A 26,012-nucleotide genomic window follows, 5' to 3' on the forward strand; every position below is an offset into this window, starting at 1 on the left:
AGTATAGTACACCCACACAGAGTGTTTATGAATATTGTGGAATTCTAATGTTCAGAGCATTAGAGTGGAGAAGGAATCAGATGAGCAACCAAAAGACGAGTTCTGGACTTGCCTCGGGCACAAAGCCAGCTGGGTGATCTTGGACCAGCCCCTCTCCCAGCTCTAGGAAAGAGGCAAGGGCAGGCCATTTCTGAAACAATATTGCCAAGAAAACTGCAGAGACTAGTCCAGGCAGTCACTAGAAATCAAAAACTTACTCAAATGTTACACAAAATTTTTTTTTTAGGATTATCTAAGAGAATTTTATCCTTTGATTTTAATCTTTATTATTTTGAATACAAGCTGTATATTGACGCAAGAAGATGTTTCAATCAATTGTGTTCCTTGTGGTACTACAGTGATTGATCCAGATAATTTAATTTAATTTAAATGTCTTCAATACAGGTAGTCCTTAGCTTGCAACTATTCATCTAGTAACTGTTCAAAGTTATAACAGCACTGAAAAAAAATTCTTATGACCAAAAATTTCTTATGACCATTTTTCACACTGATGACTACTGCAGCATCCCCGTGGTCATGTGATCAAAATTCAGGGACTTGGCAACTTGGCATGTATTTGAACTGTCCTGGGATCACGGGATCACCATTTGTAACCTTCCCAACCAGCTTCCAACAAGAAAAAACAATGAGGGAAGCCAGGTCCATTTAATGACCACATGAGCTACTTAACAATGATTCACTTAACAACTGTGGAAAAAAAGGTTATAAAATGGGGCAAAACTCACTTAACAACTGCTTTCGCAACATATCAGTTTAGGTTAGTTTACTTTGTCATTGCACCTTGTACAACGAAATCAAACACCATCTTCAGTGAACATCATGACCATGAAAATAAACACAAACACACATCCTTCACCCTCTACACGTTGAACTGGAAATCCTCGACACCACACCAACACTGCACTATACAGCAGAATTCAAAAGCTACTGCCTGGGATAGAAGCTGTTTTTCAGCCTATTTGTCCTTGTTTTTATTATTCTGTACCGTCTGCCAGATTGTAATAGTTCAAAAAAAGGGTTCCCAGGATGAGATGGATCTTTGAGAATGTTTTGAACTTTCTTAAGGCAGCAGGAGCTATAAAGCTCTTCCAAAGACGGGAGAGAGCAACCAATGATCTTCTGGGCAAGGACATTAACCTTCCATTGATAAGCAAGGGCTGCTTGTCTGATCTGTTCCTTCTGTAGTTCACTATAAGCTCCTTGGTCTTATTGGTGTTGAGGAACAAGTTATTGTCTCCACACCACGAAAGCAGCCGGTCCACCTCATCTCGATAGGCAGATTCATCCCTCCCCCTGGAGATGAGTCCCACCACTGCTGTATCATCTGCAAATTTAGCAATAGTTTTACTAGCATGAGTGGGAATGCACATAAAGAGTATAGAGTAAGGGACTCAACACACAACCCTGTGGTGTACCAGTGCTAAGAATAAGGGCTGAAGAGGTATGATTACAGGGGTGGGATTCTACCAGTTTGCACCTATTCTCTAAAACCGGTTGTTAACATTCTAAGCAGTTCGGAGAACCGGTTGTTAGAAGAAACTACTGGCTTAATCCTGTAAGGAAGGCAGGAAGGAAACATTCTGGTGGTGTTTACAGAAACTGCCTCTCCATTAACCCTTATTACATTCTTGGCAGGACTAGTCTTCCTGTCTCAGGAACTTCTCTGGAGGTTTTTTCCCCTCCTTTGCTGGTACTTTGCTTGTGTGGAGTGACCATTCATTACAATGGCACTGAAAAAAGTGACTTATGACCATTTTTCACACTTAGGACTGTTGCAGCATCCCCACAGTCATGAGAGGCCAGGCGAGGAGATGCGTGCCTCGATGTGAGTGATGTTGAGTTGGCCACGCCCAGCCAATAACATGACCACTAAGCCACACCCGCCACCTAAGCCTCGGCCACAGAACCCATTGTTAAAAATTTGAATCCCACTCCTGTATGATTACCTAATCTGACCCTCTGTGAGCGGCCGGACAGGAAATCCATAATCCAAAGGAAGATTGAATAAGAAAGTCCAAGGTCCAGAAGTTTAGACACTAGTCTATGTGGAAGAATTGTGTCAAATGCAGAACTAAAATCTACAAAAAGCATCCTCACATTGCCGCCCGCTGTTCTATTGTGTTAATTATTATGTTAATTATATGTGTTCTATTGTGTTAATTCTATTGTGTTAATTTTGGGGTTCTATTGTGATAAGTCAAAGATTACCTGTAGTTGAATTTTTGGTTTCTATTTTTTGAAGTGAATGGGCCCCCTTCTGCAAAATAAACCATTTGTAAAGTAACATTAATAGATGTCATTTCAACACAGTTTGCAGGTATCTTCATGCTTAGGGGGACCTGAGGCAGAACTCATTAACTGTCCCCCTTGTCTTGCATTAGTCTGCCATATCTAAGGCGTAGATTTATGGATGATCATTAGATGACAGCAGAGAATAGCAGCAATCTCTATATCTTGTTCTAATCTAATGTCCAGAGCTGCACTCTATATGGGGTAGCCCGTCTCAGATTGTTTTTGCTCTAAGGATTGTTAATTAAGATTTAGAAAATTACCAGTTCACTTTGTTGCTGGGTCACCGTGAAAATGTCACTCCTAGCTCATTATCAGAAAACAAAGGAAGAGATAAGGCACCTTGCCAACTATGCAAAATTATCTCCTGACTTCATCAGAGTGCAGTTCTTCAGCTTTCCCGTGTTTGTGTAGCCTTAAGGAAGCTGGTCATCAGGCCATCTCCACCTCCTGTGCTGGCGTGTGTATCCAAAGTCACAATCTGATGCCACCTGTTACATCAGATAAAATGGTATTTGAAAGTAGTGAGAACCATTTGCATCAATTGAAATGGATCTCCATCAGTGAATTTACACACCCTACCTTCAGAAATTCCCTACCTTGGCAGGAGAGCTGTCCATCATTTTTCTCCGCACTCCACCCTCTCTGGGTGCTCCAACACCAGAGGTCTTTGAGAAGAGATTGGACAACCATTTGTCTGGAGTGGTATAGGATGTCCTGTTTGACCAGCAGGCTGGACTAGGAGATCTCCAAGGTCCCTTCCAACTCTGTGATTCTGTTCTATTCTGTTCTATCTATCATCTATCTATCTATCTATCTATCTATCTATCTATCATCTATCTATCTATCACATTTCTAACTAAAGCAACGGCTAGATACTGGATGGTAGTTGTGTCCAAATTTCCATTATTTCTCTGACATTCTCTACGGGTTTTTACAATGCCATTCCAATATTTTAATCATTATACCTCACTGATTCTCTAAACCATGATAGCAATGCAGTTTAATCACAGCACTGTTCAGTTAACACTCTTCTTCCTTCCATTCAGCTCAATAGCAAGTTTGGGATGGAGTGCAGGGGATAAAGAAGAAACAGCCCTTCACTATCTAACTCTACATCGATTCCCAAAATTTCTCAACTCCTATATAAATCCCACATGAATACAGTGGCTGGCTTCACTCATATTTAATTGTAAATCACTAAAGAAATATCTGAAATTGCACTAAACATTAAGCCATAGTTTACAAACCACTAGGGTTGGCTTCACAAACTATACTGTATACATGCATCTTATGCTAATCCCTTTTGGGACAAGCAACATTATGTAGAAAAAAAAATAAGAAGCAGCAATGAAAAGCAATTAAATCTGGAGACAAAGCAGCAAAAAAATAACTAAATTAGAGTTGTACCAAAACTATACCTCTTTGTCATGAAAGGTGATCCTGAAGGAAGTGTTAGGTTTACCAGAGACGTAAAGTTTCTGGGCTGTAGACTAGTATTTCACAACCTTGACAACTTGAAAATATGTGGCTGGGGAATTCTGGGGGTTGAAGTCTGCAGTTCTTCTAGTTATCAAAATTGAGAAATACTGCAATGGATATTAGCTCAGCGGATACTATAGGGTGCCAATAGCAATGAGTTAAAAGCATCTTCCCCTTCTGCAGTACAATTGGAAAGGTTTTTGGGATGCAGGAACTGCTTGCATCAAGCACATTAGCTCTATATTGGTTCTCTATATCCCTGCTGAAAGTCAAGGGGTGGCTTCTTTCAAAGCCTGCAGAGAACAGGAGCCTGTGAACCTGCAAGGGAACACACGCAAAGCCATATTTCGCACATTATGCTACACTACACCGTATTCGCTTCGTTTGGAGTTGTGTAAACCTAGCCACTATGGTTTGTAAGCCAAGTTTCCTGTTTTGAATTTTGTGTAAATTCAGCAGTTGCTCATTCAATTAGTCGGCCTTGAATAAAGCACGTCATTACTTGTTATATAAACTAAACCACTGTGTACTTCTTTTGTTTTTTGGTTTAATAGATAAAGTGAATCCAGCCACTGTAACATGTATCTTAGCAAGCTAGGCAAAAACAGTCTTTTATTCAATGAGCCGTGATTTGATACGGTGTCCAAGCCTGGCCAAGGCAGGAACGGCTCCTGAAGCTTGTGAGCAGAGTCGCCTGAACTGCAAGATGAGCAGCAAATAAATTTGATAAATGAGGGGTCCTTGGTGCTCTCTGAGCTTGCTTATTTTCTTGCAGGCATTTCATTACCCTAACAAGGTAATATCATCAGTTCTAGTCTTAGATTAGATAGATACTGTATGATAGATAGATAGATAGATAGAGCGAGCAGTTGTTCAAGAGAAAGAAGGGAAGAAGTGAAACGATGGAGCTTGGCTACAATGACATCTGAAGCTAATCATGATGATGTCAACATAATGGTACCTTCACAGTCTTCCAAAATATGCTTGGTTCTACCATCTCTATACCCATAATTTGTTGTTCTCTTATTGTACTTTGTTGTTCTCTCTTTTGGAGAATCTCATTCAGCTTTACCTAAGGACAAATTTCTTGGTCTTCTCCTTCCTCTCAACCCTTTTGCATGTTCGTTTATTTGTTTCTTTTGCAGCTCCGTCCTCATTCCTTCTCTATAAGCAAACTTCCTCAACATCTGTCTCTTGGATTGGTCACGCCATTTTGTATTCACTCAATAGCAGTTTCAGGTGAATCAGTATTTCCAATCTGAAACAAACTGAAGCAATACAAGGCTTACCCTCTTATAAGAGGATAAGAAAAAATATAGTTGAGGCCCCACAGTTGCTGTCAGGTGCAGAGTTCATACAACATGTTGTTAAATTAAAATGCCATTTGCTTTTAAAACAGTAAAAGCTTAGATAACCAGTGTTATTTGTACACCAGGATTTATGGCATAGCGGCATGTCACGATCTGAAAAAAAGAATGGGTGGCCAATGTGTTTGAATTTACATTTTAATATAACTGAAATATAGTAAATATAATTCTTCAATCATGTATTTAACCATTTCCTTTTTCTGTCTCATTCAAATTAGTTGGTACCAACTTTTGCAAGTCTCTGGAACCACGTTCAAGATTTAGGACTAAAAGTGGTTCTGAGGCCTCCAATCTTGCACTTTTGGACTTGTGGGTTGTGTGAATTGTATCAATTGTGGTCTATTCAGTTAACCGTAAGTAAGCAAACTAGTAAGCTTAGTAGATTGCATAAGCACAGTCACAACTACACTAGATTTATATATAATCCACTAAGCTAAAATGTGGTGAGTTTGTAACTCAGTACAAAATCCAACATGTATTGTTCAGAATTTTGCCAAATCCTGATAATTGGATTAATTCATTAAATCATGATTCAGTTAAGTATCGATTGGCGGTACATAGATACAGATACAGTACAAGACAATGTTCTAATCTTACAAACAATATTTTTTCAACCAGCAACTAAATCAGCAGGAAATACCATTTTTCAGTAAGCTCTTCTGAACAGGTCAGCACAATTCAGCATGATTTGTTTACTATTATATTAAGATAAATACTGTATGTTAAAGTGTGGTCAAAGTCACAAGCAGTTCCTTTTAAGTGGTCCCAAAGTCCCTTCAGTTTAGTGCTCTTATATTTGTGTAGATGCTATATATAGTCCTAAAACATAAACCGTCCAGAGATCTGTAAATACGTGGAATAGGCAACTATATGTACCATGATTTACAAAGTACAGTCCATGGATCGCTAAACTGCAAAGAGTCAAAACCAAATAAATCAGGTTAAATTTGGTATAATGTGTAAAGACAGCCAATGTTCCTTCCCATGAACCATGCTGACTGTTTGGGTGCTCAGGTAGTCTTCAACTTATGGCCACAATTGGGGCCAGAATTTACATGGCTAACAAGGCAGCTGTTAAGTGAATCAGGCCCATTTTACAATCTTTTTGCCATGGTTATTAAGTGAACCACTGCAGTTATAAATGGTGATCTTGTGATCCTGGGATGCTGCAGCTGTCATAAATACATTCCAGTTACCAAGAGCCCAAATTTTGATTACATGGCTATGGGAATGCTGCAACAGGATCCACTATTAGTCATTTTTTTTCAGTGCTGGTGTAACTCTGAATAGTCACTAAACAAATGGTTGTAAGTCAAAGACTACTTGTAATATGCCATGAGTTCAGCATTTTGACAGAAAAGTTAAAAGTGTACCTCTAATGCAAAGATGTAATATATCTGCATTTTTGCATTTGATATGTTTCCCATCCTTGTTTCCTGTTGGATTACTTGCCTTTTGCCATTCAAATTGTTTTAGTTTATTTCTGCCCCAAAGATGAAAGGGGTAATACATGAAGCTATCCTGGACATAGCTAAAACCAGCTTCTCATTCCTCCATGCCCCATGCAATTCATTCCATTCTGGATAAGTCTATTAATATAGTCTTCTATTTATATGCTGGCCCTTTACAGCTCAGAGTTGAGAGCTACAGCTGTGTAACCGAAACAAACCTCCTGAAAGTCACTTGGGAAAAAGTGATCAGTTGAGACAGAGAAGAAAAGCAACAGGAGTGCAGCCAGACTGCAGCTTGGTGTGCAGAACCCAGCGGGACAGGTTTGATGGATTGTAACTGCAGCACAGACAAAGACAGGTCAATACTTTTACTGCAGAGGCAAGTCCATCTCAAAGAGCTGTCAGAAACACGTACTAGGCCTGCCGCATAAATAGCAGCCAGCAAAGATTTGTGTGGAAGGGATACAGAGCTTCTTCTCGTGGCACTTCCTGCTTAGCCTCTGAGCTTCTGACAGGACAAAGACAAGGGAAACCAGATCCAACCACCAAAGGGAATCTAGGACTTCCGATCCAGCGATGGAGAGATCAAGCAGGACATACCTCAACGTGGATGCAGTGGCCTCTTGGGTGGGAGTTGCTCGACTCTTGCAGGCCATGTTTGGATGTACTACATTCAGCCTTGTGGCCCACCGAGGGGGATTCAGTGCGGCCTATGGCTCTTTCTGTATATCGGTCTGGTGCTTTTGCTTTGCCATCACCGTCTTCATCCTCACCTGCGAGTTTACTCGCCTCCATAGCTACCTAAGCATCTCCTGGGGGAATTTCACAGCTGCCTTTGCCATGCTCGCCACCCTCATGTCTGTCACCACTGCTGTGATCTATCCACTCTACGTCCAGTTTGACTGCGATTCCAATAGTTGTGAGGTGAGAAACTTCCGCATTGCCAGTACTGTTTTTGCAGGGCTTCTGTTTTGGGCATATGCCGCAGAAGTATTTTTAACTAGGGCCAAGCCAGGACAGGTGACAAGCTACATGGCCACAGTTTCAGGCCTCTTGAAAATTGTCCAGTCCTTTGTAGCTTGCATCATCTTTGGCGCTCTGGCGAAGGACAGCCAATACAATAAGTATGCAGCTACCCAGTGGTGTGTGGCTGTTTACAGCTTCTGCTTTGTGGTGACTGTGGTTGTGGTGGCTCTCAACGTCACAGGAAAGGCAGCAACGCTGAAATGCCCCTTTGAGCACTTTGTGGTCGTTTACACATTCGTGGCTATCCTAATGTACGTGAGCGCTGCAGTGATATGGCCGGTTTTCTGCTTTGATCGTAAATATGGCTCTCCACAACGTCCCTACCAGTGTTCCCGAGCCATGTGTCCATGGGACAACCAAGTGGTCATTGCGGTATTCACCTATGTGAACCTAGTACTCTACATGGTGGATTTAGCATACTCGCAGCGTATCCGCTTTGTCTCAGCTCACTAATGCTCAGCTCTGGTGCTGCAAGAATCTTAAATGACTCCAAGAATGAGAGGGTCGGGACCCATTATAAAGCCAACAGTGACACACAAAGTATGAACTTGAGGTGTATTCATGGGGGGAAACAGGATGGTTTGAAAAAATATGTAATGCGGTCTGATGGGCCATACATAGAATAGAACATCTTCAGTATTCTAGCTCACAGACAGGTTTATTGCAGCATCCGGGTCTTAGACCTAATACTACGAATCCGGAAATAGATTTTGATCCCTTATTTGTTGGAAGGACTCCTGAGTCATTTAAACTTTAGCAGAAATGGAACGACAGTTCAAATGCTAGGAAAAAAGCACCTGTCCACCCTAAGATAAGTTTTTGGTGAAGGAAAACATAACACCATTTTTATAAACCTGATTGGTATTGTCAACTATTCCACAGTGGGAGGAAAGAAAGACTAAACCATCATGAAGATGTTTCAACTTCAACATTCTTCCAGACAAAGGAGAATTTCTGTGTGCCTGTACTGGGTGGGGAGTATTGGGGTATTCTTGTTGGGACATGTTTGAAAAATATGTTGACATTGTAACTGACAACTGCAACATAAAGACTGCTGTGCTTTCAAAACAATTACTTCCAGACTGTCCTTCTCAACCTGCAGTCGTCCAAGAAGAAAGAATCTGAAGACACCTAAATGCCTGTGGAAACTATGGCTATCTGCAAGATACGTTTGCCTTTTAGATCAAAGTATACTAATTCAGGCAAATGATTGTTATGCGTAGTACAAACGGTGATCACAAGATCCCGGGACATGGTAATCATCATAAATGCATGCAAGTTGCCAAGCAACCAAATTTTGATCACATGACCGTGGAATGTTGCAATAGCCATAAGTGTGAAAAATGGTTATAGGTCACTTTTTTTCAGTGCTGTTGTAACTTTAAACAATCACCAAGCAAATGGTTGTAAATTGAGGACTACCTGTATTGGGACAATAACTCCCAGAGTTTCCAGGTATAATGGGGGTCACTGAAGAACAAGTTGTGTGCCTTGTCATTGGAAAAGAACCTGATAACTTTAATAAATTCAAAGAAGTGCCTGTTGCCTGAAATATACTTGTTCTTAAATTATAGCTAGGAAGTCATTTTCAAAAATAATCTTGATGCAAATAACAATACAATGATTGATATCTTACAGTGTGAAACAGTATCTAAATAAATTTATTTTAAAGAAATGGATGTGTTTGTTCTAATGGTTTATGTTAAATGTGTGTGAATAAGATATTTCAATCTGGAATAAAAATGGGTAATTAGAAAAAAATATATTAAAAAATCTAAAGCACAAGAATTTAAACAACAAGAACTGAACTCTGATTGAACTGCTGTTACCATGTTACTAATTTAACAGCTACAGTGATTCATTTAACAAGTGTGGCAAGAAATGTTGTAAAATGGGGTAAAACTCACTTAACAACTGTCTCACTTGGCAACAGAAATTTTGGGCTCAACTGTGACCATATGTCGAGGACTACCTGTAAATGAAGATAAGTGAATGTAATGTATTTGTTTACATCTTATTTTAAATATGGTTTTCCCTCTGAAAAATTGGCACACAAATAAAGAGCAACACGATCACTTTCATTCATGTGGCCTGAATCGTGCATTCAGAATTTCAGCATCTGATTAACAAATTGACAGAGAAGATAAATGCACATTGTGGCTGGCAAAAGTGCACTTGAACAAAGCTACATAATTTTGGAGAGAGTGATCAATTCTCAATTGCTTTGGGGAAGCAAAAGATGTAATGATATAAATTTCTCAATCAGATGTTATTTTAATTTGGTAGAATGAGGGGATTACTGCAATTATAGCTCTGATTCCAATTAAAAACATACAACTTAAAAGAAACATATTTTACACAGACACACACAGACACCCAAAGAGAGAGAGACAGCTCTCCAAATCAAGAATTAACTGTCTTACACCTGTTCTGCTACTTAAATTGCTCTGTTGCCTTTAAAAGCATCATTAATAGTTTGAAGAATGCCATTGCATTCCTCACAGTATAAATTCCATCAGGACTCCAAGATAAAAAGAGAAGAGCATTTGTGGAATGTTCTAAAGAATCAGCTGGAAAAATCATCCTAAGCTTTAATTCAAACAGTGACCTTAACTTATCTACTGTATTATACAAAGAATTAGTAAATAGTTCTTAATTCTTTTTAATCTACTGAACACTACTTTTCTTCCAAGGTTTTATTGGATCCTAAATTGTTTGAGGTACATATCATTAAAAATTAAGGGACTAATATTATATTATCATAGAGCAAAAGGATTTACAGTAACTAGCCTTTCCCAACTGTGTATCCACCAGATATATTGTATTAAATTTCCTAAAATTATGTTTGCAAGGAATGCAACACATCTGGAATGAACCAAGAGAGTTTGATTTTACCATGAACATATTTAGTAACATACATATGCTGATATTTATCCACTTATTCAGGCACAGTGACCTATACTGTATTATATAAGCTCAATTGACAATGATGGTTATATCATATTTGCAGAAATCCACATAACCTCTGGATGGCAACAAGAAGTTAAACATTTTTGTAGTTTATATATTGTAGCTATAGTACTAAGGGAAAGATTTCCACAAATTCTCTTCAAATATTTGTTACTTGAATACCATTCAATACAGGTAGTTCTCAATTTACAACCATTCATTTAGTGACCATTCGAAGTTACAACAGCAGTGAAAAAATGACTTATGACCGGTTTTTACACTCACAACCATTGCAGCATCCCATAATCATGCGATCAACATTTGGGTGCTTGATAACTAGCATGAATTTATGACAGTTCCTCTGTCCCAGGTCATGTGGTCTACCAATCACTTCCCTCAGTGTGGGCTGAGGGAAAGAGGAGAAGTTTTGATGTATGTGGATTTAGCCATCTGTCAATACTTTTAAATAGAAGTATGGCTCAGCTCTACCCTTGTAAAAACAAATATGCTAACAGGCAAGCACAAATCTAACTGGCAGTTATTATATATAGCACTGCTTTCTCCAGTAACAAGAAAACCAGTATCTCTTTATAGTAGCCTTCTTTCCAAGGCAACTTTTCTTTAGAGAATTAAGGTTTGTAATTTATTGAATGTTGCAATTCTTCGTACTTCTTACATCGTTCTAGTGATGTAAAACAGGGTAGTGACTTGCCTATCATACCAATATAGAAACAATTTAACAGGCAGTCGGCTTTGTGACCATGGATGCTCCAGAAATACCACAATGAGCATTCCAGGGACAAGTCAGGAATGGTGAGAATATGGGAATTCTGCAGCCCTGGAGACCTTATATAAAAATTGTCAGCAAATGGACAGGTAATAGGGAAAAAAAGGGGGAAGAATCTTGTTTCTTTTTGCCCTCACTGGTTTGAATCTGGCATGGCTTAGGGAAAGAGATATCTGGCTGGTTAGCCCATTTGGACTTTTGAAGATGTATTGTAAACACTAGAGGTGCTATGAGTTGAAAGCTACTTATTCGCAAGGTAGCCGCCATCTTATAAAGTCACAAACAGAGGTGGTATTCAGCAGGTTCTAACCAGTTCTGGAGAACTGGTAGCAGAAATTTTGAGTAGTCTGGAGAACCAGCAAATATCACCTCTGACTGGCCCTGCCCCCATCCATTCTCTGCCTCCTGAGTCCCAGCTGATCAGCTGGCTCTTCTTTTGTTGCCCTACACAGGAGAACGGAGCTGGAAAGCAGGTTAATGGGGTGGGGAGGGAATTGGATTTTGCAGTATCCTTCCCCTGCCATGCTCACCAAGCCACGCCCAAGCTATGCCCACAGAACTGGTAGTAAAAAAATTTGAATCCCACCACTGGTCACAAAACAAAAAAGTCAGCTGACATAGAAAGTTGTGTGAAGCACTAAAAAGTGGCAAATTGATATCACCTTTTGGTGCTTCATACCGCCACACACTAAAGGCAAACATTAGTAATGGTAGTGAATTAGAAGATAAAGTTGGCTACTTCCATATTAGCATTTTTAATTCAATCTAGTATTTCTGAAAATCCATACTGTAGTATAGTGAAGTCAAATTGTTGTATCTTATATTAACTATAATCTTCTGGAACATACAACATATAATAATACAGTTGAAAAGGATGTTGCGGGTCTTCTAGTCCAACCCCGTGCTCAAGAAGGAGATCTATATCATCCTTTTAAAAAAGACATCCCTTTATTTAAAAATATATATTTAGGAAATGTATATTCATGATGCAATTGGGAACACAGGGGGGGTCCCCTAATATTTTGTCCTGCCTGGAACTTAGGAAAACCTTTTCAATAAGGTAGTTAGCATTCCACAAAAATCATGAAAGAGACAAAAACAACAATAGGGAAACAATAACAATAGAAAACAATAGTAATATCAGCAGACAAGGCAAAGGCAAAAAGTAATGTTCTGATATTGCACAATATCAATATTATATCTATATCCAGGTGCAAAGAGAAAATATCTGCTGTGAACTGCACATAGGCATCAGGAAAATCATCTGGCCAGTAAACACTAGGCTCCATTTTGTTTCCCCCAACCCCACCCTGAAGGAAAGGATTAAAGGGTCATAAAAACGTGTGTGTGTGTGTGTGTGTGTGTGTGTGTGTGTGTGTGTGTGTGTGTGTGTGTGAGAGAGAGAGAGAGAGAGAGAGAGAGAATATTTTTAGGGCTCATGTCAGACTAAGAAGTATTTACGAATTAGTGGAGTTCTGTAGAGGTATTGTGAACTGAAAATGGCTCTGTGAAAGTGGAGCTGACAACTACAAGCAGACCAAAAAACTCATGAGTAAACTTCTTTATACAGTTATTTTTTCTTAATTAAATTTTTATTTGTTTACCTAATTTATTGGCTACCCATCTTATCACGGGGTAACTCCTTTCTTTTTTCCTTTTTCCTGCATTTTCTATTCTTTCTTTCCATTGTATTTTCTTTAAGTTTTGTTTTAGTTTTTACTACTGTAATTAAAATTCTTAATAAAATGTGTATTCAATAGAGAGATTGGGGAGGCTGGGAAGAGACTAAACAATTCAGCATATGTGGCAAGAAACCCGTGAAGGAGTATTTCAGATCATTCCAATAACCGTTCCGTAACGAACTCACTTTATATGAGAGCTGGAAATTCCTCTTCCAGTTTTCAAGATGCTGCATATACCCAAGGCGAGTATTAAAAATACCTTACTGGAAGTCCCAACCCTTCCCCAAAGTTGAATTAGCAACATTGCAGTTAGAAAATACTGCTGTCAGATCAAACGATGTGATTTCCATGCAAGTTTCATTCCAAACACTTTAAATCAAGTCCCCGCATTTAAGGGGTATCACTATTTTTCTATCATCAATTTTTTTCAAGCAGGTTTTTTTTTTCCACCAGAGACTACAATTCCCATGAAGCAGCGCAATCGTGAACCCGTATTTGTATCGTATGGAAACGCCCAAGATGCAGCAGCCATTACCGGCAAAAAAAACAAAGCCTGAGCACCGCTCGGAGAAATCAGTCCTTCGCGGCTTCCGTGGAAGGTCGACTGATGCAACTGCAAACAAAGCTTTTACCAATAGCTAGCGGGCGATGCGCTTGCTCGGCAGCTGATTGAAGGAGAAGGCAAGGAAGCCACACCCCCTCATTCGGATTGGCTGAGGAATTATCTTTGTCCTGGGCTTTGCCACGGCTTCTCTTCAACCCCCTCCCCCCGATTCTGAAGGAGACACGTGGGAGTATCAGGTTTGTTCGCTAGGGGGTAAATGGGCTCCATAAAGACGCGCCTTGGTGGTGGCGGGGGGAGCTGGGTAAGGGGAGAAGCTGAAGAGTATGGAAAGCATCGATCCGCGATGCAAAGGGGACGGGGGACGGTAGGATGGGCAGGAAGAAAAGCAGAGCAGCAGGTGGGTGGTGGAGCCGGCTCCAAGTTAGGAAAAAGATTAAACGAGCTGTCATGTCAAGTTGAGGGTGCGTGTTAGTTAGGGATCCTGCAGTAGCCCTTCTAACCTTTTTTTTTATCCCAGATAAACAATCTACCCATTCTCTAAATCCAGTGCAAAATCTGAAGATCGTTTCTGGAATTTGCAAGAATTGTATTACTATCATCGGCACGTTTAGATGATATTCTCAATTTTTGTTTATACCAGGGATCCATTAGGTCACTTCTAGAAACTTGTTACCATGAGTGTGGGATTCATCGGTGCGGGGCAGCTCGCCTTTTCCTTAGCGAGAGGCTTCACTGCAGCAGGTAAGCAAATGCAAGAAATTGGAACTGATTTGCAATAAACTCACTGGTACATCAGTGTTATATTTATTTCTGCAATTTTCTTACAAGTTTGCACAGTATGTTAGATGCTAGGTAGTTTGTTTGCTTTTGGTTTAATATATTGTGCAGACAAGCCAGTTGTATTATTCAGTTAACCATGTGTAATCAAGTAATGTGCTTGTAATAGCATTAGAAATGGTATTCAATTTTTATCAGGTCACATATCTATCTATTTGTCTCTCAGATCTTTATTTTTTCTTTGATTCAAGCATGCTTTGTATTTGTTTAATGAACTTATTGTAATGAAGACATAGTGCTACTTTAATTGGAATACAGTTAGATACAAGTTTGAAACTAATCCCCTTTTGTATTTTGGAATTCATGTTACTATATTACAACTCTCTCCAGATTAACTTGTTACAGTATTGTTGGGAAAATGTTAATGAGATACAAGCAGATATATGTATGCTAAAAAACCCGAGATGCATTTAAATACTTGTATCAACTAACCAGAACCCTAGAAGCCCCTCCTAATTTCTAGGAGGTTTTTTTTTTTAAACTTCTTATGAAATAGTATAATTACAGGCTAGAAGAGTAGCTCACTGGTCATAAAACTGCAAACACTGCAATTGTTTTGCAATGACAGCACAGAACTTTCCATAGAATTAAAAAACAAAGTTCTCAAGAGTGTAGTTCTGCACTTTGCCTGCTTATATATTATCTTAGTTTAGAATTTTCCTTTACTTTAAAAACTGTATCAATAAATTTCAGGATCTCTTCACTTAAAAAAAAACAAATCTACAATTAGATAAGAGGTAGTAAAAATTATACTGATTGAAAAAACAACTAGATAAGCTTAATATTTAATAATGACAAGGATGATGCAATATGAAATTAAACAAATAAAATGAATAGGTAACTATGGTCATGTTTGTATTGAGAGGTGAAACCTGGAACCACACTGTTTGCCAAATGATAATTTTTCATTAAAAAGATAAAATGAAAACAGAAAATTGAATAATTGAATTATTAGGTATGAGAAAATTGAATAATGGAATTATTAGGTATGTTTAATTGATATGGTGGTAGGCATTTGGACAGAGTAAGGTTGAAAATAAATATTGAAGTATGAATTAATATGAATATAATGCAATGAGAGATGTATGGTATACTGATGCCACACTGTTAATGTGTTGTTATATGTAGATTGAAAAAAAATGGAAAAACAAAAACAAAATGGGTGTATTGAGAAGAGATGTGATGATAGTGGCAAGAATATCATGAAAACAGAGGAGGGAAGGCAGAGCAGGTTATGCCAGGCTCCAACAAACCTGATTGGACAACTGCCACAACTGGGCAGCACAAATTTAATCGATCACTAGATGGCAGTAAAGAAAGATCCTTTAGTGTCCTCTAGTGGTCATCTAGATTTATTCAGTCAGTTATGATAAAAATAAAAAGGGTTTCGTGCAATTAGGGAGGGGAAATGAATTCCCTATGAGTCAAGGGGTCAAGCAGGAAGGGGGAAAATGATACTTCAAATAGAGAAGGGAACTCCTGACATGGCATATATTGTTGTAATAGCATGGAAGAAATGGCTAGGTGACCTTCCTCTTTCCTTTCTCTCAGCCTGGTGGGACTCTGCATCTGAACTCTCTCGGCTCTGGAGGAGTCCATCTAAGAGGAGCTGTAAAACACTAACTGTGCCTCTGATAATAAGAACTGAATCATCACTTGAATAAGATGTAGCAAAATGAAACATAATATTTATTTTTCTAGGGATTTTGGCTGCCCACAAGATAACAGCAAGCTCACCAGACACTGATCTCCCAACAGTATCAGGCTTGAGGGTAGGTTATAGCATTTGAAATATTAAAATGCCTCTTTTCTGCTCTCAAAACTCTCCTAAATCTCTTGGTAGCTGTGTTTGTATACTGAAATCTTCATACATGATGTGCACACTACTTTGATTGATGTCACTGATGACTCCTGGCAGGGAATCCAACTAATAAATCAGGTGTTTTTTGGTTTGATTTCCTTGCATAGCTTGACAAGAAACTCGGTGGTTTATGTTGGAACAACCCATATCCTGATGCCAATAACAAAATTGTGGCACCAGTCTGGCTTGTTCCAAGATGAATAAACTTGAATTCCTAGTTTATACATCTTAGTCACCAACCACAGAGCGTACAGGTTTTTTAAACTGTGACTACTAGCAGAGGGATCCAATGGATGGGATAGCAACAACAGGGAGCAGCATATGTTTAGTGGTAAACCAGAATATTGGCTTGTAGTTCCAATAAGAATATGGGCATTTCATGCTTCATCCATGTGCAGAGATAGTTTAGGATTTTTTAGCTCTGATTTATGTCTACAGGAACTAAACTTCCCAGTCAGAACTTTTTCTATTACTATTCTAGAATTGGGATACATTTCACTCATATAAAAAAGAAAAATTGAGAGAAAATAGTAGGGCTACATGTTACTCAGAAAAACATATACAGGTGATCCTCAAGGTACAACAGGCAATTTAACAGATATTCAAAATTATGATAGACTACCCAAAATCATATATGACTCCATTTCAAAGTTATGATGGCTGCAGCAGGCCTGCTCTCCCCCCATCTTACCCGTTGAAACCCTACAGGCACTTGAGCCTCCTCCCAATACACCTAATCATGCCCCATACCCATTTGTGGGAAAAACAAAATGGTGGCCACCAGAGAAATTGCTTTATTTTGCTGCCTTAGTGCTGCAGAAGCTTCTGAATGTTGCAGAAAGCTTCTGCAGCAGTGTGCAGAACTTGGCAGTGACTGTCATTTTGTGGGAGGGACAAAATGGTAGCTACTTTCAGAACTGTGCCATGTGGCCACACAAAAAAGAAAATCAATCTGGAAGGCCTCACAGTTTTTCAAAAGGTAAGCGAGAAGGGCAAATTTTCTGGTGGGTGGGGTGGGAATCAGATCTAAGGCCTGGGAGGATCAGTGGGAGTGGGAGGAGGCATGTGAACACCCAAGGCACAGGAAGTGGAACACGGGGTGTCAGTGATGGGGAAGGCCTTGGAGGGCCTGGGCAGGCAAGCTTGGGCCTGTATGAGGGCTCCAAGACCTCCCCCACTCAGGAAGCACCCCACACTCCACTTAGCAACCCGCATGTTCTTTTTATGTTTCACTGGGGAGAGCAGGGATGGGAGGAGGGGTTTGTTAGGTGACACCTTTCACCTAATGACTGCCATGACATATGATCATAATGGGCAGGCTCCATTACCGTTGTTTCTCAAGGTGTACTTATACTTTGATTTTTCACTTGAAAAATAACTTTTAGGATGAGATACTAGTGTGGAAATACTTGTTGGGAGGAAGATATAATCCTTTTTTATTTATTTAAAGGGCATGTCTTCTGTTGCAAATAGATAAATGTATGGAGAAGATTTGATACATTTAATTACTGCCTTGCTTCTGTTATTATTTATGGTGACATTGCTAAAGGAATTACGTGTTATATTTATGTCCATAATACATTGTTTAATCCTTAGTTTCTATCTTCAGGAGTATCATATTCCTAGAGTTTAGTTGAGACCAGACTTGTTAAACTGTGGACTGTCTGAGATTGTGGTTTTGATTATAAAATTCATTTATAAAATTTTCATATATAAATACAGGTAGTCCTCAGCTTACAACCATAATAGAGCCCAAAATTTTTGTTGCTAAGTGAGACTTTCTTAAGTTAATTTTGCCCCATTTTATGACCTTTCTTGCCACAATTGTTAAGTGAATCACTACAGTTGCTAAGTTAACAACTTGGTTGTTAAGTAAATCTGGCTTCCCCATTGACTTTGCTTGTCAAAAGGTTACAAAAGGTGATCACATGACCGTGGGACACAGCAATAGGTCATAAGTATAAACCAGTTGCCAAGCGTCTGAATTTTGACCATGTGATTATGGAGATGCTACAAAGTTGTAGCTGAAAAATGGTCATAAGTCACATTTTTCAGTGCTGTTGTAACTTTGAATGGTCACTAAATGAACTGTTGTAAGTTGAGGACTATCTGTGCTAGAGTCATCATAGCACATGGTAAAACAGTACTACCATAAGTGTTAAAACTGAATATACATCTAGATACTGAACATGTTCCAAACATGATATATGATATATGATTCTTCCCAAGAAGTTCCTTTCTATCTCAGTTTGTATACAAGCTGCTGCAGTTATTTCAATCAAAAAACCTCATCGCAGCCCCAGTAGTCAAACAGTTGAACCTCTATGTTTGCCTCATTTTTTTGCCCATTTAAAATCAAGATGTGAGATTATTTTGGCTTTAATCTATCAAGTTTATTTTGCCTTTGTAGTTCTAGGAAAATAAATGTGTGCCCAAGCTTGCCTGGTTTCATGCTTAATTCAAATGTCCTTGTTATAATCTCAGCACAAAGAAAGAGGTGCTTCATCAATTGCTATACAACTTCTTAATTCCAGAAAATGGGTGTAAATTTCACCATAAGCAACAAGGAGACAGTTAAAAACAGTGATGTCCTGTTTCTGGCAGTGAAACCTCCCATAATTCCCTTCATCTTGGATGAAATTGGCTCAGACATAGAAGATCGACATATTATAGTCTCATGTGCTGCTGGTGTTACTATCAACTCAATTGAAAAGGTGAGAATCAGCACTCATCTATGTTAGGTTTCTTGGACCTAGAGATGTGCAAGGGAAGGGCAACTAGCAGACATTTCTGAAAAACAAACTAATAATGTGGGTGGTGATAGTGCAACAAATAATTGCTTTGCTTATATAGAAAGAAGAAGAAACGAATCTCCGGTTGATGATATAGTAAATAGCTTTGTAAGTAAGCTGGTTATCAGCCTGCATGAATTGGCATTAATATATTATGTTTATCAACCTGAAAAAATAGCATAAGTTATTCTAAATTAGTATAAATTGTAATAAATTATGAATATTATACCATAGCATGAATTGTGGGTATTAGTCAATAAATTATGAATTAATATATTATAAATCATTACTACCCTGGATAAATTATTAGGAGTATTACCCAGATAAACTACCATGAATTAGTAAGGCGTAAATTAATAAATTATCATGGTATAATTATAAATTATTATTCTGGATAATTACCATAATTTAATACATTCCCATAAATCATTATCCTGGATAAGTTATATATTATCATAAATCATAATTAATATCCCAGATAATTTATCTTAAGTTATTGCACTGGATAAATTATCAGAAATTGTGATTCTTAATCTGGATAAATTAGCATGAATTGCTAAATTATTATGAGTTAATAAATTGTTATCAACCTGAATAAATTAACATAAGTTGTTCTACATTTGTATACATTTAATATTATTCTGATTGAATTCTCATAATGTGCCTAATTATAATAAATTGTGATAAATTATCCTATATAATATGCCAATCAATGGACATTCCTCAAATTGCAAATGGGGCAGTTGGACAGGAGTCTGTAATGTATAACTTAGGTTTTCTGTACTAGGCATTTCCAGATGTGCTGGGATTACAACTTCTAGAATAATCAAACCCTCAGTTAGGAAAATGGAATTGCAATTCATCTGGAGGACACCAAGTTGGAGAATGCAGATGCAATGCTTTTAAAACTTTCAGTACTTCTTCTGTAAGGATATTCTGAAATATGAATAAGAGAAAAGTGCCTAGGGAGAAGAATAGGTTCCTAGCTGAAATCTCTGCCCTCATCAGGCCATATTTCATTTAAAGATATAAAGAGATATTATATGGGTACCAAGTGAACATGCATGGATTCTTCCCTGCCTGTCAGTAACCTGGCACAGATGAATGTTCTAGAGCACTTGTCAGATCTTTTTTTTTAAAGTTCTGAATTAAGTACGGTATTCTCAATTGTTCCTCTTATTTTTATCTCAAGAAACTTTCTGCCTTCTGCCCCACTCCAAAAGTGATGAGATGCATGACAAATACACCAGTCATTGTGCGGGAAGGGGCCACTGTTTATGCCACAGGCACACATGCAGAAGTGGAAGATGGGAAGCTCTTAGAACAGCTGATGGCAAGTGTGGGCTTCTGCACTGAAGTGGAAGAAGATTTGATAGATGCTGTGACAGGACTCAGTGGCAGTGGACCTGCTTATGTATGTGCCATATCTTTGCTGTAAATTCTTCAAAAAATATATAAAAATTTTGGGTGGGGACGAGGGTATGGTTACATGCAGAAATGTAACTAATTTTATGCTATATCTTATTTTATGAGGAGGCAGATTGGCTTGCAATATTTGAGAATGAGGCTTTATAACTGAGTACTTGATTTCCTAGATGTCATTAGAGCTATTAGTCTAGGTGATTTATTCTAAACTGTTCTAGGCTATCTACAAAGAACCACTGTTAAAATTCTGGAATACAGCAGTTGCCTCAGTCTGTATTAATTGGAAATTCTAGACATTGTAACTGTTGCACAGTTAGAGGGCACTGGATTGAGGAACTTTGATTAGAATAAAACAGAATATTCTTTATTGGCCAAGTGTGATTCCTTGGAATTTGTCTCTGATGCATAAACTCTTAGTATACATATAAGCAACAAAGTGATAAATCATAAATCATAAGATACAATCATAAATCATAAGATACAACCAACAAATAATAGTCATAAGATACCAATAGAGTAGGTAATAGGAAAGGTGAGAAGGATAATAGTCATGATTTAGGTTAATCAGAAAAATACATTGCATTGTTATGTTCCACTTCCAGAATGTTTACTTCTCTTTTTAACTACTGATTTCCTAGGCATTCACAGCCCTGGATGCCCTGGCAGATGGAGGAGTGAAGATGGGCCTTCCTCGTAGGCTAGCGGTCCGATTGGGAGCTCAAGCCTTGTTGGTCAGTATCTTAGTTTGTGATTATCAGAATGGTCATTGACTACTCTGCTTCCTGATATTTGATAGGAAAAAAGTACAGTGTATCTGTGTACTGTGTGTGTATTATTCAAACAGTTCTCTCAAATACGTCTCCCTGTATGTGCTCATTCTCCTAACCGGGAATTACCTCAACAGTCAAATTATTTTTTAAAAAAAACTGGTGTTTGCAATTCAAAGAAGGACCCTATTACCACCCAGCTATGAAAGTACGGTACAGAGAAACAGAAATACTATTGGATCATTCAATCATGTGTGAGACAGGTCAGGTTTTTTTTAATTCAATGGCCAATTTGCAGTTTTAAGGAACTCTTGTCTGCCATAATTTACATTTTCTCCCTCAAAGATTCAGCTAAATATAGGTTAAAGTAACATTGCTCCTATCACCTAAGTTGCCTTTGTCTTGTCTACCTAATACCATAGGGAGCTGCCAAAATGCTGTTGGATTCTGAGCAGCACCCTGGACAGCTTAAGGACAATGTTTGCTCACCAGGAGGTGCTACCATCTATGCTCTCCACTTCCTAGAGAGTGGTGGTTTCCGCTCATTGCTCATCAATGCTGTAGAGGCATCCTGCATCAGAACACGGTATGCTTGCACATAGCAAAAAAAAAAAAAAGCCCTCTCACACACCCCTTGAGCTGTGTTCTTTGATTTGTTTAATCCACTCTCTGTCTTCAACAGGGAACTACAGTGCTTAGCTGACCAGGAGAAAGTCTCTCCAGCTGCCATTAAGAAAACCTTAATGGATAAAGTGAAATTAGAGTCTTCCTCTGCCAACAAGGTCAGCCTATTCAACAAGAAGAATCCTGACAACAAGAAATACTGAAGAGACTCAGGCCTTGCCTGAGCCTGTTTTCTTTTACTTTGAAGGGAATATTTAGCACAAATCATTTTAGAGTGAGGTGTTTGGGGAGTGGGGGAGAGGTGTCCTGGACTTGAGATGCTGAAAGAAAGGCATTTAAATTTCCAGAAGTAATTATTAAGGTATAGTAGATAGGGCAATGTTCTTGGAGGCTGAGGGGAAAGTAATTTTTTCTCTTAGAGAGGAAACTACAGCAGTCTTCATTTGAACTTGACAAAGTTCAAGATGATGATTTGAAGATGATTTGTTTACATTTTTCAGTCCAAATTTTCCCAGTTAACCTCACAACAGATTTGCACAACAGGTGATCGAAAGAAATAATTACATAGCCAAATAGAAAGCTATATCCAAGTATTTCCAAGTCTTGTTCACTTGCATTCATTCATTTGTTCATTAGTTCATTCCTCTCACACACACGCATACACACACACAAACACACACACATATACAGGGTAGAAGCAGACTCTTCAGATCTTGTTTCTGCAATGTATCTCAGTTTAATCAAGCAATTGTTTGTCTACTGCTTTCAGATTTCGTACAGGTTATTTGTCTAGGCTGATCTCACATAATATGCTTCAAAAAGTAACTATAGTAATCTATAATTTCTTCATTCCATAAGAACATAAGAATCTGTTTTAAACAGATCAGTCTAATTCTCCATTTGGCCACATATTGTGTCTGTTCTGACTGGCAGCAACTTTCCAGTCTTTAGCAGAGCTCTTTCTCATTTCTTGCTACTTAAATTGGATTTGCTCAATATTTTGATCTTTCATTTTCATGCAGGTAATGTAGTAGGTAAGCTATAAGAAATCTCATCTAGGTTCAGAATCTGCTACAGCATATGTCTGAAAGTTGTTCAAATTGTATGGGGATTATTCATACATAATTTTGATTTACATAGTGGAGTAGCTATTAATACATGATATTAACATTTGGGTACTACAGTCATAAATAACAACAGTACTTTGATGCAAGAATGAGTAACTGTTAGATGCATTTATAATTAATCATGAATTTATTGGATTTATTCACAGCATTCCTCTAATGGATAAGGATTAAGACTTGAAGCTTGCCTTAGGCTGCAAACTGGGAAAAAAAATAGTTGTGAGGTGTAACTTCTAAGTAGACCTGAAACCTAAGGACTTCTTATAGTGAGGTGCAGAGAAGTCAGCTCTCTTATTTCTTTTAATGCCAGAATTTTGCTTTACTAAAATGCTCCTTGCCCTTTCTAGCACATGGATATTGTTGTGTTATATATTGCTTCTGAGTAAAATATTTTTCTGCTGAGAAAAGCAGAACTTGGCCTTTATCTGTAGAACTTTTTATATCCTGGAGGCAGACATGTGTTCTGGACTAATTGGGAGCTTCAGCATGCAGGCCCTGCTAAAGAGCCCAAAGATTGTGAAGATATAGCTGGTGATTGTGCCCACAAAAAAGATCAAGGCAGAGTAAATCAGTAGTACTTCATCATTCTCCCCTTCCTGCCTTAGACTTTCTAGTCTTCTTGTCACTTTTTCCTATTTTCTGGAATACAAATAACAAGCAGTGGCTTTTATTTTTGAATGAGCCAAACCATTGACTCATTCTTTTCCATCTTTTATACCTATAAGGAATAGCTCAGAAATAACGATTCTGTCTTTTAACAAACCGCACTTCTTGTTACATCTGAACTCAGGAAACTTCTTAGATAATGAAGTGGCAATGATCTATTCTAGAGTTAAACTATATCCAAAGGAATATGAAGCAGGACTCTCTTGAGGTGAAGATTTAGCTAATTTTTTGTGACTACTCAAATAGTCAAAGAATTGGAAGAGAAAATGTTTTTCCTCTAGGTACTTGCTACAATTTATAGATATTATTTTTCTGGAAATTTTTATGTATGGGACACTGATAACCTACATTCTTCAATTTAAAATTATGTTTGACTTTCTGTATCCTGATAGCATTAAAGTGCTCAGTGTCTGAAACTTCAGGTGTTTTCTTTCTTGCCTTTCCTTCAACGACAACTTGGCTATCAATCAAAGACCTTGCTTTTGCCACTTCCTTGAATGGAAGAGATGGAACAAAATTTGGTTGAGAGAGAAAAACATACAGTAGAGTATACTGTCTATCAGCATCTTGAAAAACTGATAGAGGAAGATCAGGTTGTAATAAGAATTTTGGTTAATTTAGAACAAAACTGACAACTTATATGTAAGAAATACATATTATAGAGAAAATTTTGACTATCACTTGCCTGTAGGATTGAAGCTGATACATATTTTAAAATAAAGCAATTAACACGGTTTGTGTCTAGGTTTTTTTCTGCTTATTTTGATGGCCTGAAAGAGGATCAGTTTTCGAAGAATCTTAAAGGCACATAGCTTTTCTGTCTTATTCTAATTCTTCAGTCTGGTTTTCTCACTTGAGTGTTGGTGTGTAAGTTTTCCAAATGGGATAGCTAGACTATTGTCTAAGCAGATGGGAATCTGGCTTCTAAACAGATATGACTGAATTATTTCTTTCTCAAAATGTGACATAAAAATACTCGGTCTTTTTTAGTCTGTAAAATCCATATACACATAGAACTGTACTTTATGACATGTATAAACCATGTATTTTGTATTGGTGATGGTCTCACAAGATTAATATGCTTTTATTTGAAGAACTTTTCATTTTTCTTCTGTTATTTTTTTATATAAATAAAGAAGAAAAAGGAAAAAATCAATTAGAAAACAAAAAGTGTGGACTCTTACCCTAAGATGTTGCTGAACAGTAGGGATTGTAACTTTCTAAAAGCAAAGTGGGGAAGCCAGATTCACTTAACAGCTGTGTTACTAACTCAAAAACTTCAGTGATTCGCTTAACAACTGGCATAGGAGGTCTTAAAACAGAGCAAAATTCACTTAACTATCTTGCTTAGCAACAAAAATATTGGGCTCAATTGGACTCATAAGCTGAGGACTAGCTGTACTCCAATTTACCAAAAAGCTACTATGTTTATCTCTATACACCCACTCCTTGATTAGAGACTACTTCAGCAACTACACTATTTGAAAATATGATCGTAATAAACAGTAATAAATTGATTTTCTAATCAGTGAGTTCATTTATGATTAAATGTTTGTCTGGCAACAAAGCATACTGGAGTGAGAATGACACTGGAGTAGCAGTCTGAAACAACTTTATCTGAATGTGAAGGCACCAAGCAATGATTTTTGCAGCATCTCTCAGTGCAGTGGCCAGTGCAGACTTGGATAGCGAACAGAATCATCAGCCTGAGGGGATTCAGCTGGAAGAGTTGCTTAGCAACCAAGAAAGACAGTTATCACTAGACGTCAAAGAGGTAGCACTAGCAAGGCCCACTGTGAGAGAAGGGCTGAACAAAGACTATTGGCCAGAAAACCCTGACCTGTGAAGAGAAACAATCCTGGCCGTGCCACTCCTACATAAGAGGAGCCATGCATCTCGCATTTCACGGATCTGTGGAGACAACTCTCTTTGTATCTCACCATCGTGTACCTCAACCCCTTCGTTGCCTTCTTATTTGTTCAAGCCTTTTGCCATCGAGAGTTCTATTTCAAAACATAATGTTTTGAAGCATGTCTTTCTGTGGGCCAGGACAGAACAGATTGTCACCAGTCTAAGTCCCAGTCACCTAGGGAGAGTAATTACCGGCCACATAGCAATGGAAATTGTCATGGATCAGCTTGCTGCCAAAATCTCATTCATGCAGAGGTTGTGCTACTTAAAACACAGCTACAAGCTTTGCAAGTCTAGTCATTGCAGGCAGCAGCAACAGTGCCATACCACACAAACCAAAAATGTTC

The 26,012-nt window shown here is 38.2% G+C and overlaps 2 protein-coding genes across 4 annotated transcripts; both read left to right on the plus strand.

Moving 5' to 3' along the window:
- The first annotated feature begins 6,862 nt into the window (after nucleotides 1-6,862).
- MYADML2 (myeloid associated differentiation marker like 2) lies at nucleotides 6,863-8,743 on the plus strand. The gene has a single exon (XM_026701866.2). The coding sequence runs from the start codon at nucleotides 7,226-7,228 to the stop codon at nucleotides 8,126-8,128; it is 903 nt and encodes a 300-aa protein (XP_026557651.1). The 5' UTR covers nucleotides 6,863-7,225; the 3' UTR covers nucleotides 8,129-8,743.
- A 4,894-nt stretch (nucleotides 8,744-13,637) lies between these two features.
- PYCR1 (pyrroline-5-carboxylate reductase 1) lies at nucleotides 13,638-24,488 on the plus strand. 3 transcript variants are annotated; one of them, XM_087922971.1, is made up of 8 exons: nucleotides 13,638-13,894; nucleotides 14,299-14,399; nucleotides 16,197-16,267; nucleotides 18,891-19,070; nucleotides 20,341-20,562; nucleotides 21,212-21,304; nucleotides 21,763-21,926; nucleotides 22,023-24,488. In XM_087922971.1, exons 2-8 carry the CDS (start codon nucleotides 14,333-14,335, stop codon nucleotides 22,165-22,167), a joined length of 942 nt encoding a protein of 313 aa, XP_087779097.1. In that variant the 5' UTR covers nucleotides 13,638-13,894; nucleotides 14,299-14,332; the 3' UTR covers nucleotides 22,168-24,488. The 3 variants fall into 3 exon arrangements, with proteins under 3 accessions (XP_087779097.1, XP_087779096.1, XP_087779098.1); XM_087922970.1 differs by having other exon boundaries at nucleotides 13,874-14,055; XM_087922972.1 differs by having other exon boundaries at nucleotides 13,874-13,959.
- Nucleotides 24,489-26,012: the final 1,524 nt, after the last annotated feature.

This window comes from Pseudonaja textilis, chromosome 2 (genome assembly GCF_049901715.1).
Source record: "Pseudonaja textilis isolate UNSWEBS1 chromosome 2, rPseTex1.2, whole genome shotgun sequence".
Lineage (NCBI taxonomy): Eukaryota > Metazoa > Chordata > Lepidosauria > Squamata > Elapidae > Pseudonaja > Pseudonaja textilis.

Coding starts and splice junctions, on each gene's coding strand:
- MYADML2 (XM_026701866.2), top strand. CDS start 7,226: ATGGAGAGATCAAGCAGGACATACCTCAACGTGGATGCAGTGGCCTCT.
- PYCR1 (XM_087922971.1), top strand. CDS start 14,333: ATGAGTGTGGGATTCATCGGTGCGGGGCAGCTCGCCTTTTCCTTAGCG. Junction 16,268..18,890: donor CAACAGTATCAGGCTTGAGG/GTAGGTTATAGC, acceptor TCTTAATTCCAG/AAAATGGGTGTAAATTTCAC. Junction 20,563..21,211: donor GTGGCAGTGGACCTGCTTAT/GTATGTGCCATA, acceptor CTGATTTCCTAG/GCATTCACAGCCCTGGATGC.